This window comes from Antedon bifida, chromosome 7 (genome assembly GCF_963402885.1).
Source record: "Antedon bifida chromosome 7, ecAntBifi1.1, whole genome shotgun sequence".
Classification (NCBI taxonomy): Eukaryota; Metazoa; Echinodermata; class Crinoidea; order Comatulida; family Antedonidae; genus Antedon; species Antedon bifida.
Window position 1 is genome coordinate 18,898,405 of NC_136232.1, and position 16,248 is coordinate 18,914,652.

General features: G+C 32.8%; 1 protein-coding gene across 1 annotated transcript; it reads right to left on the minus strand.

Moving 5' to 3' along the window:
- Positions 1-879: 879 nt before the first annotated feature.
- LOC144848037 (uroplakin-1a-like) lies at positions 880-15,923 on the minus strand. The gene is made up of 7 exons (XM_078704703.1): positions 15,738-15,923; positions 15,320-15,511; positions 7,016-7,099; positions 6,118-6,222; positions 5,056-5,241; positions 3,646-3,723; positions 880-2,473 (listed from the first exon to the last, which is right to left on the minus strand). The coding sequence occupies exons 1-7, from the start codon at positions 15,825-15,827 to the stop codon at positions 2,414-2,416; spliced, it is 795 nt and encodes a 264-aa protein (XP_078560829.1). The 5' UTR covers positions 15,828-15,923; the 3' UTR covers positions 880-2,413.
- Positions 15,924-16,248: the final 325 nt, after the last annotated feature.

Here is a 16,248-nt window from a genome sequence, read left to right on the forward strand (position 1 = left end):
ATTACTGCCAATGGTAGAATGTCTACCCGGCAACTTTCCAGGGGTGATCTCGTTGTTCAAAGACCTCAGTCTGAACTTTTTAAACATTCTTTTAATTATAGGACATACATTTTTAACTCTTTAGACGTTTCGATTAGATATTGCAATACTTTTTCAAATTTTAAAAGTAAATTAAAGAATTATTAATAATGACACATTTTAAATTTTTATCTTTCTGACCTTTTTATATTTTTTCCTTTCAATTTACATTTATATATTTATTTTTCATTGAATTTTAACTATTGTAATATATTTTTTACCTGAAATGGTTTTATGTCGCTTGTATTGTTGAGGGCCCCTCAAAATCAGCTTCCGCTGGCTGGGTCACCCTCTTGAAATATTGTTGAATAAATAAATAAATCAGTGTACTTCCCACCTTCCTTGTGCAACTGTGAGGGTTTGAACAATACATTTTTTTCGTATGTAAACCTTGATAATGAATTTATTAACGAAAATCATATGTCATATGTAGGCCCCTATCGATAGTTGCCATTATTTTATTTCATTTTTCTTCTATCTATTATGCATATATGTAGGTTGATATAATTTTCCGATATGTCTTCTTAATACATTTTCATTTCTTCACCGTTGCGCATTCTGACACAATTAGTTAGGCCTACATTTTATTTATTTAAATTAAAAATTAATCAAAAGGCAAATTTCTAAAACAAATGACAATGTTGTGCGAATCATGACTGGATCCCAATAGAAATACAAAATAAATTGAGCAAAAAGCTAAATAAAAACAACGATTAAGTAAAACAGCCAGACAAATTTGCAGAGCTTTTTAGATTATATATTAGTTATTTCTCATAGAATAACTATATAACTAACTTGAAATAGAATTGTATGAGTTGCGTTAAACAGTTGTAAAAGTTGTACAGTCTAGGCCTACTTTAAAATATTAGGTGCAAGACATGTTTATAAACTCCTCTTAAATTGAAGTTGTGTGTTGTCTGAGTTTGCTGCTGTTGTGTCGTAAACAATATAATTCGTGATAGAAGCTTTGTCGTGTTAAGCTCTGTCTAAACTATCAAACTTTATGTGACAACAAAATGTGATGTGCCCATATATGGACATGATGATGTCATATCACTATCTTATTTGGGCACATCACACTTTTTTTTGATAGTGTAGACAGAGCTTTAGACGATCTTTAAACTGTATACTTACTGTAACTTTTTTATTATCTTTTTTGTGGCGTAGGCTACACACCACTTTTATTCACATTCATCTTTCGTGTCATCACATAAAATCATATTTATTACATTTTTGTTAATTTCTAATGTCATTACAATTTGATAAACTCCTTTTTTCTTATATTTTTCTATACTACACTTACAAAAGATGTTTACAAAATTAATACGTTTGGTCTAAATAAATGTGTTGTTACTTAGCTACTTACTGTAACTAAGTGGTTTCTAATTACCGTATTTATTCAAATAAACTCCCCTGAAATTAACGGCCCCATCCTAATATAACATCATTTAGAATTTATTTCCTCGAATAAACGCCCCGCCACATGCACTATACACAATATTGTATTTACTATATTATTATTATATTATTTCTATTTGTGGTAGAATTCATTGATTTACATGATCTACTATTTACCAAGCATTTTGATAGTGTATGTCATTATTTCTTGATATTAATTGTGTTGTATTTTTTCAATCAATAATATCAACATAGAAAAAAATAGTATAGTTGCTTTATATTTGAATACTATTAGAAGATATTTATTTTGCGGTACACTGCGTATGTAGTTCTGAAAAGAAAACGTGGTTATCAATATATCACAGATTAACATAATATTGAATTTCACTACTAAGAAAACCTCAAAACAATACTAACTAAACTACTGTTAAACTGTATGCCTATTTTTATAACAAAACAAGAATGTTACCATGCATATCGCTTTAATTATTAGGCTAGTGTTCGTGTTTGACTATTGAAGTATCAGTAATTAAGTACTGTATAACCAACTAAATATTAAAACATTTATGAATATCAGAACAAAATCAGTGATTACGTATAAGCAACTAAATATTTAAATATTTCTGAATACAAAAACAAAATATTCTTTAAAAGTGATCTTTCTGAAAATTGTCAGAAAAAAATCTTTATGAATACACACAGTATGCCTCTAGACGGATTCTAATTTTATAAACAGTATGACAATAAAACGAATCTCAATCTAACTATTAAAACATTTTTTTTATTGATGCTTAGGCATAGACACTGTACATTAATTTCAAAATATCCGCATACAAAATATCTATTGACAAGTTCAGTGAATTTACACGTAGCTCATGCCCCATCATCTGAAGTATGGAAGACATCTACGACATGCTCTCACATGTTAGTACAGTTCCTACTCTGGGTGACTCATCTCTTGGTAAAAACAAAAGAATTGGAAGAGCAGGCTGAGAAGCTGAAAGAAAAAACCACAATAATGCAATTACTTCGTATATGTTAATAGAAACAATTTACTTTGTAAAAGTTTGATAAGTAAAAATTGCTATTCGAGTAGGAAACGTTAGGTATATGTATATTTGCATCCATCCTGGGCCACTTGTTAATTCATTGTGTGCGATTTCTTGACACAATTTTTGCAGCTGTTGCTAGATAATAGTTAACTATTTCAAGTCAGTCAAGTCAATTGTGTATTCCCTATGTTGACTTTCTATTTTGGATACTTTTTTTAAATACTGTTACAATGCAAGAGAATATTTTTCAGTAGGCCTACATTCAATCAAAATACAGTCAATGACAGTTGGTTAAATACAGTCAATGACATTAGTTGGTTATTATTGAGGATTGACAATTCTTACATTTACATTAAGAAAACTTTTGATGAACAAATTATAGAAGTTATTTATCTGTATGTAATTCTTTACGTTACACCATGAATACGTACGTGTACGACGTTTCGACCTGTTTCCAATATATATTGGAATTATTCTGACTAGTTAGGCCTCCACTGATTGTAAGGGCGTTTGTTGTATGAGAGAATGTATCTGGTGGGTGAAAATCTGTGATACTACCATGTATGGCTCTGTGGTCTAGTGGTATGATACTCGCCCTGTAAGCGAGAGGTCACAGGTTCGAATCCCGCCAAAGACATTTTTCATACAACTAAAAAAATATGGAACTTTCGCCAATGAGCGGTGCTCGACGCGATTATGAGATCATGTTCCGAATATGAGCACTGTTTCTATAATTTAACAGTATGATATATATACATATACCTAATATGAAAACATTTTATTAAGATATAGAAGTTATTATTGGGTTGGACACGAACCTATTAGATCCAGGTCACTGGCAGTACCATACGTAGTAGTTTGCCAGTACAATTCTGTGTCAATTATATAGTATTTTGTTGGACCGGTCGCCTTTCTTCAAGTTCAATAAGTGTTTTTGATTCACTCACTCACACCCTTTTAACATTTGTGTACATTCCTTCATTAATTCATTCACCGTTGATGTCTTCATCGATTTTTTTTAGTATGTTAAGTTGTAGTATGTTAAGTCATACTGGGTTATCTTTTTGTTTTATTCACTCACTCATACATTTGTTCCACGTATTGTTAGTTTCCTTACCAATATTATCGCAAATCGACCCGACGATAAAGGTGTTATATAACTTTCGGCTTGCATTTCCAAAACGGTATAGCAACCCTAAAAAAAAGAAACGACTCATTTGTAAATACGTATTCCTACAGTAGTCCTACAGGAAAAATACTGACATTTTCATACGATAGCGTTAGTAGATCGTTGGCTTTACGTCAAACTTAAGCCCTGTTAACACTTCTTGCACAAATTTTGGTTCCGCATTGCTGTAATTGAGCCGTGGACTGTGCAAAAAGTCGAAACAACCACATTTGTGCAAATATGTTACCATCAAATGTGCAAATCTGTAAAAATGTATAATCCACTAATGTGCAAACATCACGCCTTTAAATGTAAAAATGATCAGTTTTGAGGTTAAATTAATGTGCAAATAAAATTCTACAGAAAAAAATAAAATAAATAAAATAGGCCTATAAAATCATTTTTTCAACCAAAATCAGTTTATTAAAATTGGTGACCTAATTCTAAATAGTCACGAGACAATGTCTTTAAAATATAGCCACTTACATATTAAATTATAGTAATAAATGCTAAAATAAACTGTCCGGGGAGGATGCAGGACTGACACGTGGTCGCTGCTTGCTGGACATATGGTAACTTCTATACCGTGGAAATTGAAGTCTCCTTTGTCCTCTTATTTTAAAGGAAATTCACAACATATATTGAACTGAGTTCATTAGATTTTATATTGTTTTATTTAAAATGTATTTGTGTTATGCGCGATTTCAACAATTTATGCAATTTGAAAGTGTGAGGATTTTTTTGCGCAAATTGTATCAATATTCAAATTGCGCAGACAATTTCGCATGGTGTTTTCAGTATTTGATAAAACCAAAGCTCATATAAATCTGTTATGTAAATCTATTATTACGCATACATTTATGCAAAAAAATGTAGGTAAAAGAAAAAACATGTTATTAAAATTGCGCAAAGATTTTCTTGCGCAATTAAATTACACAATGTTGTGAAGATTCTAACAAAATCTGTGCGCTATTCTAAATCGCGCATAACATACATTCGCCTAAGGATTATACTATATTCATCCATATACCTACTTCATCGATATGATTTTCCTGTTAATTCATTCACTTTTGTTAAAGAAAATGATTTGTACATTTGTAGAATTTCGTTTGCACATTTAACGTCAAAACAGATCGTTTACATTTAACGGCGTGATGTTTGCACATTAGTGAATTATACATTTTTACAGATCTGCATATTTGAAAGTGTCATATTTGCACAAATGTAACTTTTTACACATTTCACCGCTCAACAACTGTCTTTCTTTGATCGCAAAACAGGGCAAGCAACATTTGTGCAGGTGGTGTGAATCAGTGTCATTACTAACAAAAATATATGAATTATCAAAAGTGTATCTACCCTGCTATAAACTTGGCTGTAATCAGTGTGCTGATCCTGGCAATGACGTTCATTAATTGGTTCTCCTTTACTATCCTTTTTACAACACGAAAGTGGGACTTTGACACGTGATGCAAGTGGCTGATCTATCCACCAGTTGGTCACTTCTTTATAGTCGTTAGGGTTTGTTACACCGCAGCAGTCGTACTAAAACAAATGAGGCAAACTCTGAACGTTTAAAGCTATGTCTGCACTATTAACCTTTATGTGACAAATACATGTGATGTGCCTATATAACATGGACACGGTGATCATCACTACCGTATTTGGGCGCCCTGCACATCAAACTGTTTTGTCAAAGTAGATTGATTGTGTGACAGAGCTTTAAGTTTGCATTTCATTTACAAATATTTAAATGTTTGAAACAGAAATAATTATCATCGGATAGTTTAACCTAAAAAGAAAACAAACTGTGTTTTGTTTAAGTAAGATAATTATTTCGTTTTACTGCTTTCATTGGTTATAAATTGAACTAATGTGTTACATAGCGTCGCTATATTCTATCAAATATCAAAATCTCCTTTTTGTTTTATAAAATTTAATTTATACCCAATATATTGTCAGGGTTCACATGCAAATAATAGCGGAATTGTTTTTCAGAAAACATATATTTTGTTGTCGAAATACGCGGTTTGAATGGTACATAAACAAGGTTTTGATACCATCCTGCCTCAGAGGAAATTCTTAGAAAAAAGCATAATCAAACCATAAAAGTACATATTAAAAACAAGTTGTATTTATATAATATTTATATTTACTGCAATCTGTGGCCGGTCTTCAATTCATTACACATTTACAAGCACAAAATACAATGAGGTTTTGTAGAGGTTGTGATAGAATAACGACGAAATGACTTGACGACCATGAATTAAAGAATTATCGATTGAAATCGACCAGGACAACTTTATATTATTATCATGTTTTTATTATATTCAGGTATTTTTCGCCTAAATTAGGTTTTGTGATATTGTATATTTAAAATAGGAGCTCATCATGTATAATAATACTAAAGTATATACAAACATGATCTTGCATGATATCCCAAAAAAGTGTATTGTCATTGGCGGCGTGCTCGTCTCCTCCAGGGCCGACGTAGTAATATTTTAAGTCCAGGATCATCGCATCTTCCTAAAATATATATTTTTTAAAGATGGAGATAAAATTGTACAGAATAATGGTAAGAGCATTTGGCAACAAGCATACACAATAGGAAAATATGTTTAAAACACAGAACAAACGAATATAACAGACTTAATAAAAGTAAATTTATTTGCGCAAATCGGAAGCTTTTGTGCATGGGTATTCAATACAGCGACGAGATCTGCCTTGAGGTTTTCTTTCGACTTTACTGTGCATGGTAGTTAGAATAGTTTCTAGTTTTTGCCAAGTAAAACAAATGTGCAACCAATCAGAGCTCATGAATTACTTGTCACATTTATCTGAAGCGAAACACTCCAAAGAATTCTAATTCGTCACAAAAAGGTGGGCTTTGAAGACAGAAGTATGAATATACATGCGCATAAAGTTTAAACCAACGATTGTGATTTGTACGAATAAATCCGCCAAGTCAGTGGATTACAAGAACAATGTGCTAAATCTCCACATACTATCTATCCGATGTATCATAGGAATATTTGGTAATACAGCATCACATGAGGTGCCTGTATCATGTAAGGTTAGGTTAAGGGTTAGGTTACTCTAGATACATGTGAAATACATGTGATGTTGTATTACCATTAATATTCTTATGATACTTCGGAAATAGATACAGTACCGAGAATCGGCTGAAGCGAGAATATACGGTATACAGAGGCCTAATCACCATAGAACTTGACTTGGGTATATTATTCGTATAGTTATAGTTGTAGGTTATCATCATAATTATATTAGTATTGCTTTTTTATTAGATGTTGTTAATTACCTGTGTGCTATAAGCCAAGTGAGGTAGTAAAAAGAAACCCCCTATGATTACAATAGTAAATATCACCGTCAATCCTGCGATGTACTGAAATATAAATAAGTCATTATCATTATTGATATTATTATTGTCATATGTATTTTTATTAACCCAACGTACATGTAGTCTTTGTTTCAATTTCTGTTAATTCCAAACTTTACTACCATGCAGAATCAATCCCTCACCATTAAGAACGTATGTGTGTGTAGTTTCGTGGTATTCGATAATAATAATTTTAACAGTTTATCTCTATGTATTTATTAGTTATACATACTTCTTATATTTATCTAATTTTAGGTTTTAATGGCATCAAAACGGAAGTCACAGTGAAGGACCAGAAGCTGGAAACTGTGAACAGCTTCAAATGTCTGGGAGCTATTGTGACTGATGAAGGGTCCAAACCAGAAATATTGTCCAGGATAGCACAAACAGCAGCACTGGCAAAATTGAAGACAATATGGCACGACAGAAACATCCCCCTCACGTCAAAGATCAGGCTCATGCGCATTCTGTCCATCTCCGTATTCTTGTACGAATGTGAGTCTTGGACACTCACAGCTGATCTACAGAGATGGATAGAAGCGGGTGTCACAAAACCAAAGATCAGGAAAGCTAAGACCTCTAAGACCTAAGATCACGAAATTTAAGACCCAAGACATAAGATTACTAATAGTTCTCTTTCGCACCTGCCTTGTATTTTAACTATAAATGTGTTAACCAACTTTATCCTGAATACCACACCTTAGAATTAAATGAAGAAGAATCAATAAAATAACAATAAATTCTTTAAATAAATTGATGATTTTACAGACGTTTTTCTCATGCGATTTTCGCATACTCTATGTTCAATATTTTAAAAAAAGAGCAACATTAATAAAGGGCTAACAACTATGTGGAATCCATAAATTTAACTCATTTTTTGGTGAAAATCATGTTCAATTCAATATATTTTGTCACTGTCAATACAAATAAAATGTTACTGTTTATACTTTACACGGTTTTGTTAAAGATTTATTGTCCCCCTGAAAAATAATTTGTTACATTTTTTTTTTGCATATAGCATTTTAATGTCACATATAGTATAGTCACAAAAATTGGATCTAAACAAAATTTATTTTACCTGAAAAAACTGTAATTTAAAGCAAAAAATAGCTAAACTGGCTGCCAGCCAATGGATTTTTTGTTGAATTTAACCATTTATTATGTTATTTTATAAGTGAAAACATTATTATTTTTTTTCTACGGAAGTGATTAACTTGATTAAAAACAAAATAACCTATTCAAAGTCTGATTTAATTAATCTTCAATTTTTATGTTTTTGGGGGACAATACATCTTTAACTTTAAGAATAAAATCGACAAATTCATCATATCCCCTTAGGTCGCCCTTATGACTAGGCCTAGGGTAAATAATGATGCTGAATTTAAGATCGATTAATATTCTTTGAAAATAGAGCAGTAACTTATTACAGCATTTTTATTGACAAATTGACAAAATATATTGAATAAATTAAACGTGCCCTCTATTATTGTTGCTCTTTTGGCGCTCCATAGAAACAAAAATATTGAAAGTTGAGTAAAATCACCAGTTTTTACTTTAAAATAATACCAAGTATTTATTTGTTACTTTTTGTGTGAATCTCTTTCATAAAGTACTTATGAGGCCTAATTCTAAGGTGTGGTATTCAGAATAAAGTTAGTAGAATTAATTTGTAGTCAAAATACAATACAGGTGAGAAGGGGAAACACCCACTGAAACCAACACAATGGAGTAAATATATATCCAGTTTTTTTGTTGTGAAACAAAGGTATATATTTACTCAACGGGCAAAAATATTGTGAGTTTATTTCTGTTTGTGATAAGTAATTAATTAAATTTATGGTAAAAAGCATTAATATATGAAACATACTATGTTTGAAATTGTGTATAGATAAACAATTATTGTTTTTAAGCTGTCGTATATCTTAGAATTTGTAATCTTAGGTCTTGGGTCTTATATTTCGTGATCTTAGGTCTTAGGGAGTCTTAGCTTTCGTGATCTTAGGTTTCGTGACACCCCACTCGGATAACACTACAATGTTGAATATATTATCAATAGGCCTACCACTAGGCCGTTGATTGTCTCACTCTGTGGCTGCCGAAAGCATCTCGTCGGATTCGGGAGATTGAGCTAGTTATAGTAGGTCTAGCCTGAAACAAGTCCATCTAAACAATATCGCTCGAACAAGAGGGCGGGAACTTTTTTAATAAAAGGAGTAGGCCTAATTAACGTTATGATTTCTATTTTTAGGCCAATACATAAAATATCTTTGATAATAGATAACGATTAAAGTTTTAAAAGTAGACCATTAACATGACTTCTAACGTTGAAATCCACCCAATATGTATTATCTTTCATGAGATCTTAGTATCACACACAGTAACAATTGTTGCTCGTGTACTTAATTACCGCGCAACGCGTTCATCGCGTCGCATGGTAGCATGATTGCGCGTTAGGTATCCAGTACGTCCTAGCAACGTCCCAACACAAATCATCTTCAGCTTGATATATCAACTGTGTATTATTATTATTATATGAAATATTGAGCGATTAATTCCGAATTATATTCGTATTTATTATCGATTTAATTTAAGCTATTGCGGGAAAACAATGGAAAAGGTTCCAACGAACCGTGGTGAGTGGAGAAATCATTTAGAAAGTGTTTATATAAATAGAAACGATCAATTTCTTCACTGTGGAAATATTCACACATTAGAATATAGACCTATATTAATTTTGTATGACAAGAAGATAAATTGTCTAGGTAGCTTTACAGTGTACTTATCCTTATTTAATATTTGCAGACATAATTGTCAACGAAACGTTCGGGCCTGTCATCCAAGGAATAAAACCAATATCGAGGTTTCATGGGAACAAGGCACAAGAAGATGCTACGAAGACCACCAGCATCAATGATTTGGCAGTTAAGCCAAAGGGTGAACATCCTCGGCACAGGATTAAGCCACCAGTTGCACCAAAACCAGCAAAGAAAAGTGTAAAAAAGATGGCGCATTCAATCCAAGGTGATGACAATATTGTAAAAGAGGTCAAGTTGAAAAGGCCACCCAAAATAATCGGCTGGGTGAAACTCCTTGGCAACACCAAAACAAGAGGTGCATCTGTGAAAAATATGACACAGAACTTTATGCAGGACAACAGTAGAAAGGTACTGTACGGACATACAATAGTGCCATTTCTTTTTTGTCTGTTATTCACAATATTTAGTGCATCTCTCACAATCAACATGATTTTTCTCAACTGGTGGCCATATCCTAAAGTTGATTTTGTAATGCCTCATTTGACTGTTTTATGAATTTTATATACATTTTAAAATTAATTTTACATAGTGTAATGTAATTAAATTGTTGTGTGGTTAACAATTAACGATTCTTTCCTAAGAAGAGCATGGATATTTTAGTAGTCTAAGCTGCTTTATATACCCATATTCATCGTTTAATTTTACAGGCTTCTCATTTTGAAGACATCCCAGTTCCACGAAAATCAACGAGAAATATGATAGATAGTTTTGAAAGTTTTGTTGAGAAAAAGGTTGAAGATATGCCGAAGAAGTCAAAACCATCACTTGCTGGTGATTGGAGCGACGATGATGATGATGAGAGCGATGATGAGGATGAGATATTTTACGATGCACTTTCAGGTACTTATTACAATCAATCTAATTATTTCTCTTATTTTGACAAGTTTTTTTAAAAACCCTACATGGATGTATGAATGTACAAAGTGTGACACAATATTTGCATTTTACAGACCTGAATGACATTATTGATGAACCTCAATGCATCAGTGGTTCTGAAGATGTTAAGAATCATGTGCAAGTAGAAAGTTTAAGAAAGGTCAGTGAACTGGATGTCATCACCAAGGCAGCAGCTGCAGCCATTAAGGTCTTTGACAATAACATGTCTCTTGACGATAGTACCCCAGATGTTGTCGTGGTCACTAAAAAAGTGAAGGATTACATTGCCATCATCAATAGGGACAAAGTTAGCAAAATCGTCACAAAGGATTCTGTAATCTCAGAAAACATCACCACTTCCAATGATATCACCAATAGCATTGACAAAACTGTCGAGGATGAGTACATCTCCGGCATTATCTCAACCAGCATGAAGACTGCCGATATAACCAACACCTTGATTGACAACACCATCTCTGAAATTGTTATTGACGACACTGTGTCCAAAGGCAAGATTGACAACACTGTCGAGATTGTTGACACCCTCTCCGATGCCATAAATAATTACACCGTCTCAAACGCTAAGATTAACAAAACCTTTTCTGATGTAAAGATTGATGATACCGATGGCAACACTATCCATGATGTTGAAATTGACGACCCCATCCCTGATGTTGAGATTGACATCAATGCAGTCAGACAGTATGTCTCTGAAATTATTCACTACAGCATTGATGTCGTCAACATGGACAAGACAGATGAAAAGGATAGTAAGACTTTCGAAAATGCCGTTCCAAGCTGCAAGCCAAGCGAAGGTGATTTATTTTATTATATAAAAATAAACATGCATTTTATTAATACCAATAGTACTATTATTAAAAACAAAATGAAAAACATTGTATTTATTCCTTACAGACAATTTGGCTGGTGATGTCCCTGCTAACCAGAATTCTACAGATGTACCACGAGCAGGCATTTTCCGACGGCTTTTTCGCAGACTTCGACGAGGCATCCGTAATATCGGTCACCGCAGAACACTGACAGAGGAAATCCAGGATGCTACCAGTGAAGATATCGACAGCACAGATGCCAGTGCCAATGACGCCAGTACAAATGAAACCATCAATAATGATAGCCGTAGCAGTGATCTTGCAGCAAATGATGAAGAAGACACCATTGATCTTGTTCACAATACTTCACGCCATAGGTTCCTCTCTGCATTGTTGTGCTACAAACACTAATCAATGCAACGTGCAGTATAATACAGAATCAACTACTTATAAATATTACTGCAAAACCATTGGTTATATTTATAACCAGAATGATACATATTATGTTCCTTATTATATCAAATGCTTCAATATAAGATTTTAAAGATTTTCAAAATATTGCATTTGCGTTTATTATTTGCATTTGTGTTCATTCACATCTGGGACTACACATTTCACCAGTTGATGCTGATGATGTTGATTATGACCATAATAATGATAATGACGAATAATTATGATACACACATTATAATATCTAGAAAAATAGATGACGATGTTGCAACAGAAAATGAAAAATAATAAATCTAACAATAACTTAAGAAATGAATTTATCTAAAAAAACATTGAATTGAATATACTTCGATAATGAATACGTTAAGAAATGAATGCATTAAAAAAGAATGAGTTAAGAAATGATTACGTTAAGAAATGAATACGTTAAGAAATAAACATACTCGGGGTACAGCAAAATCTTACACACCTTAGATGGGTCTATTCTATATATTCAGGCTCGGCTTTCTATTTATTCACAGACGTCACACTAATCAGGACGGCATGCCCGATGTTGTGGTATATACACATCCCTTTCTTCATTCGAATAGGTATGTCTCTCCACATAACATAAATCTATCATGGAGTAAAATTAAAGTTGCTGGAGTGAAAAGGTCACCAATGGAATATGCCTATTGTCCTATGTGTGTTATGTGATCGGCAGAAGTCGTCTATTATGTGCGCTAAATTTGATTGTATTCTATGATTTGTAAGTGTATGCTGCAGTCACGGACAAGGTTCTGATTCACTTATGGTTGTCATATGATAATTGATAGTAAAAAGACAAGAAAAAATGAAACTTTACACTTTTACATTTGTAATGCAATGATTTCTCATTTATATCGAAATTGATTATATGCAACGTATACAAATAATTCCTGAAATTATGTTGTTTTGGCAAATTGTTCCGAATTTTTTGCTATTTCCGTGAGCACAATATCATAAATAGGTTTTATTGTATATATTCTTATTCAAGACCTTTGAAATGACACAAAACACGTACCATCTTCGAGACGATAAATATGCAACAATATGATTATGTTAAGAAATGAATTTGCAAAAATATGATTACGTTAAGAAATGAATTTGCTAAAATTATGACCTATGTTAAAAATGTATTGTCCCCCAAAAACATGGAAATGAAGATTAAATGAATCAGACTTTGAATATGTTATTTTGTTTTAAAGTTAATCACTTTCGTATAAAAAAAATGGGGAAAAAATAATGTTTTCATGTATGAAAATAACATAATAAATGGTTAAATTCAACCAAAAACCATTGGCTGGCAGCCTAGTTTAAATTACAGTTTTTTCAGGTAAATACATTTTTTTTTCATTCTATTATGTTGCATTAAAATGGCATATTAAAACAACAAAGCCATATAAATGGCTGCAGTCGCGTGGTCAAGTTAGTGTTTTACCGACAGACCGACCAACCGACCGATATAGTGAGCACGCGACTAAAAATGTTGTTTTTAAAATTTTTTCAGGGGACAATACATTTTTAAGGAACGAATATGTTAAGAAAATGAATGTTTTAAGAAAGAATACGTTAAGAAAAATGAATACGATAAGAAATAAACATGTTAATGAATATGTTAAGATATCAATATTATGAAATGTCATTATGAAATAAATATATTTTAGTAATAAAAAATAAAAAACATTGGATGCTTTAGCAACGAATCATGATTTGCATAACGTATGATGCAATAATTGAAATACACTTGACCGGGATATTTCACTTAATGAATATTCAGTTGGATAGGAATTTGTTCATTATTAGGGCGTTTCCCTTAGATAATATGATTGGTAAATAAGGCTACATGGCCTTAGGAAGATATCTTCTCTTCTCAAGCAAAGCGCCAAACAGTCCATTAAGCTAGGTAACCAGGCTTAGTAACATTTTCTCATCAACTCTTCAACAAGTCTCCTTTATCGCTTCATTTATGCTTGTTTGTTCTCCCTTGGCTTCACACAGTTTCCATATTGTTGCATATTGTTACTTTTTTTTGGTTAATCTGTAATTCAACGTTACTTTCATGATTCCTAAATTGATTTTATTTCTTTTTCTGGAGGGTAAAAAAAACTGATCCATCAACCAATAGCAGGAAAATTCTGTGCAGCTCGGGGTTTCCCATTTTATAAACGCACACAACATCTGTCACTGTGTCGTGTCGTCAAACGTAGGATTTTACATTAGTAATCGCGATCGTGGCTAACGCATGTCGGCTATCGGCCCATCATTCGTTACGGCGAGCGACCGCGGAAAAATTAATTATAATTTTTCCTGATATTACGTATTTTTGTTGATATGTGTGGTGTTATAATACATACATACATAACTTTATTCACATCACATCATACATAGTGCAATATGTACCCTCTAGCAAACTATGGCAACAATGTTTTGTTGCTTCCTTATATCAATACAAATCAATTTGTTGCTGTTTGCCGAATAAAAAATTGGGATGCTGGTCAGTACAGGGGTCAAAGGGCCAATATGGGTCAAAAGTAAGACTTTGCGCAACTTGGTAACTACTGGGTGTATTGGAATATTTGTTTTACTTTTGTGACCAGTATTCAAGAAATTGGCCATATGAATATCTCATCAACCACTTGTCAGAAAGTGATAATTGTTGTCCCAAATTACTTTCAAAGTATATGTTTATATTTGTTATAATGTAATAAAAATCATAACACTGTCAATAAACCCCTAATTTTGACCGTTGACATATAGCCGGCACAAACATTTTTGGTTTGGAGCACACTTTTCATATCTCAGAAATTGTTGGGCGGAATTGGTCGTAGTTGGTGTCAAAATACTTAGAAGATAAATATTTCTATTCACTTTAATGGACAACTTTTGCCAAAAATGAAACTTTATTTTTGACCATTGGTCAAGAAAATAGCCATATCAATGGACACGTGTCGAGATCCAGTGGGCTGGCCATACAGGGTAACATACCAGGAGGGAGAAGGAGAGGCAGAGAAAGAGGTGGGAAGACAACATCAAGGAATGGACACGTTTGACCTTTGGTGACTCACAACGAGCTACAGAGGACAGAGATCGATGGAGGAGGATTGTTGTCCAAAAGTCAGCAGTGGTGCCTCAACAACCCTTTCTGGGGTTAGGAGACTGAACTGAACTGAGGTTTTGATTACCTTTATAATTGTGTTGTCCTTAAATACGGTGACGTAAGAGGTTGGACTTACCGCAAAAACAGTACACCTATTTCTCTTCCATCCACTGTAAATTCCAAATATAGTCAGGGCCATTACGGCTAAACCACATAAGATAAAAAATGTCGCATGTATAAAGAACTGACCATACATCACAGTGACCAACTCCCTGTTGATGTTAACTAAAACCCGAGTACTCAATACCACCATTCCTATTCCACTTATCTACGAGAACAAATAATAACATTGGTACTGTATATTTAACATAATCGGTGCATTGCTATAGTATGTCTTTATTGTAGGCCATTTATCACAAAATAAAGTTATTAGCTAATTTGTAGATATTTTAGTCGCGCCATTCTTATTATAATTAATGTTTAAAATGTATTTATCCTATCATCGTTTTTAATAGATATATTTTAAAATAATACGCAAAAGTAAAATTACTTACGGCATATATGACATTTAAGAACTGAAAGCATCCATAGCAGGAATCTTCTCGGGGTGAATGATTGCTTTCGGGTTGGGCCAACTCTGCCATGTTGATTTTCTGTAGCGAGTATCTCTTATCTTTTTAACTGTAGCTATTACGTATTTTCTTATGTTGTGTAACTTACAGAAAAAAACGGAAACCCTGATAATGAATTTATTATTAACGGAAGTCCTCGAGTCACAGTACTATTTTGTAAGAGTTTGCAGATCAATATTTAGATCCAACCTAGATAGATTCCAGTCATTTGATTGGACGATGATAAAATGTAAGTGCCCTGTTTTACAGTCTTCTTTTCACTTCCGATTAATTATGTATATCACTTCCAATACAGTTCATTAAGAGCTAGATACAATATACAGGAACAGAGAACAAACATCTATAAAATGGGTAGGAATCACAACAAGCTGCTTAGGGCGCTAATTTTTCTTCGCAAAGTTACTGTAATATTTTGACGTATTTATAATTTTAA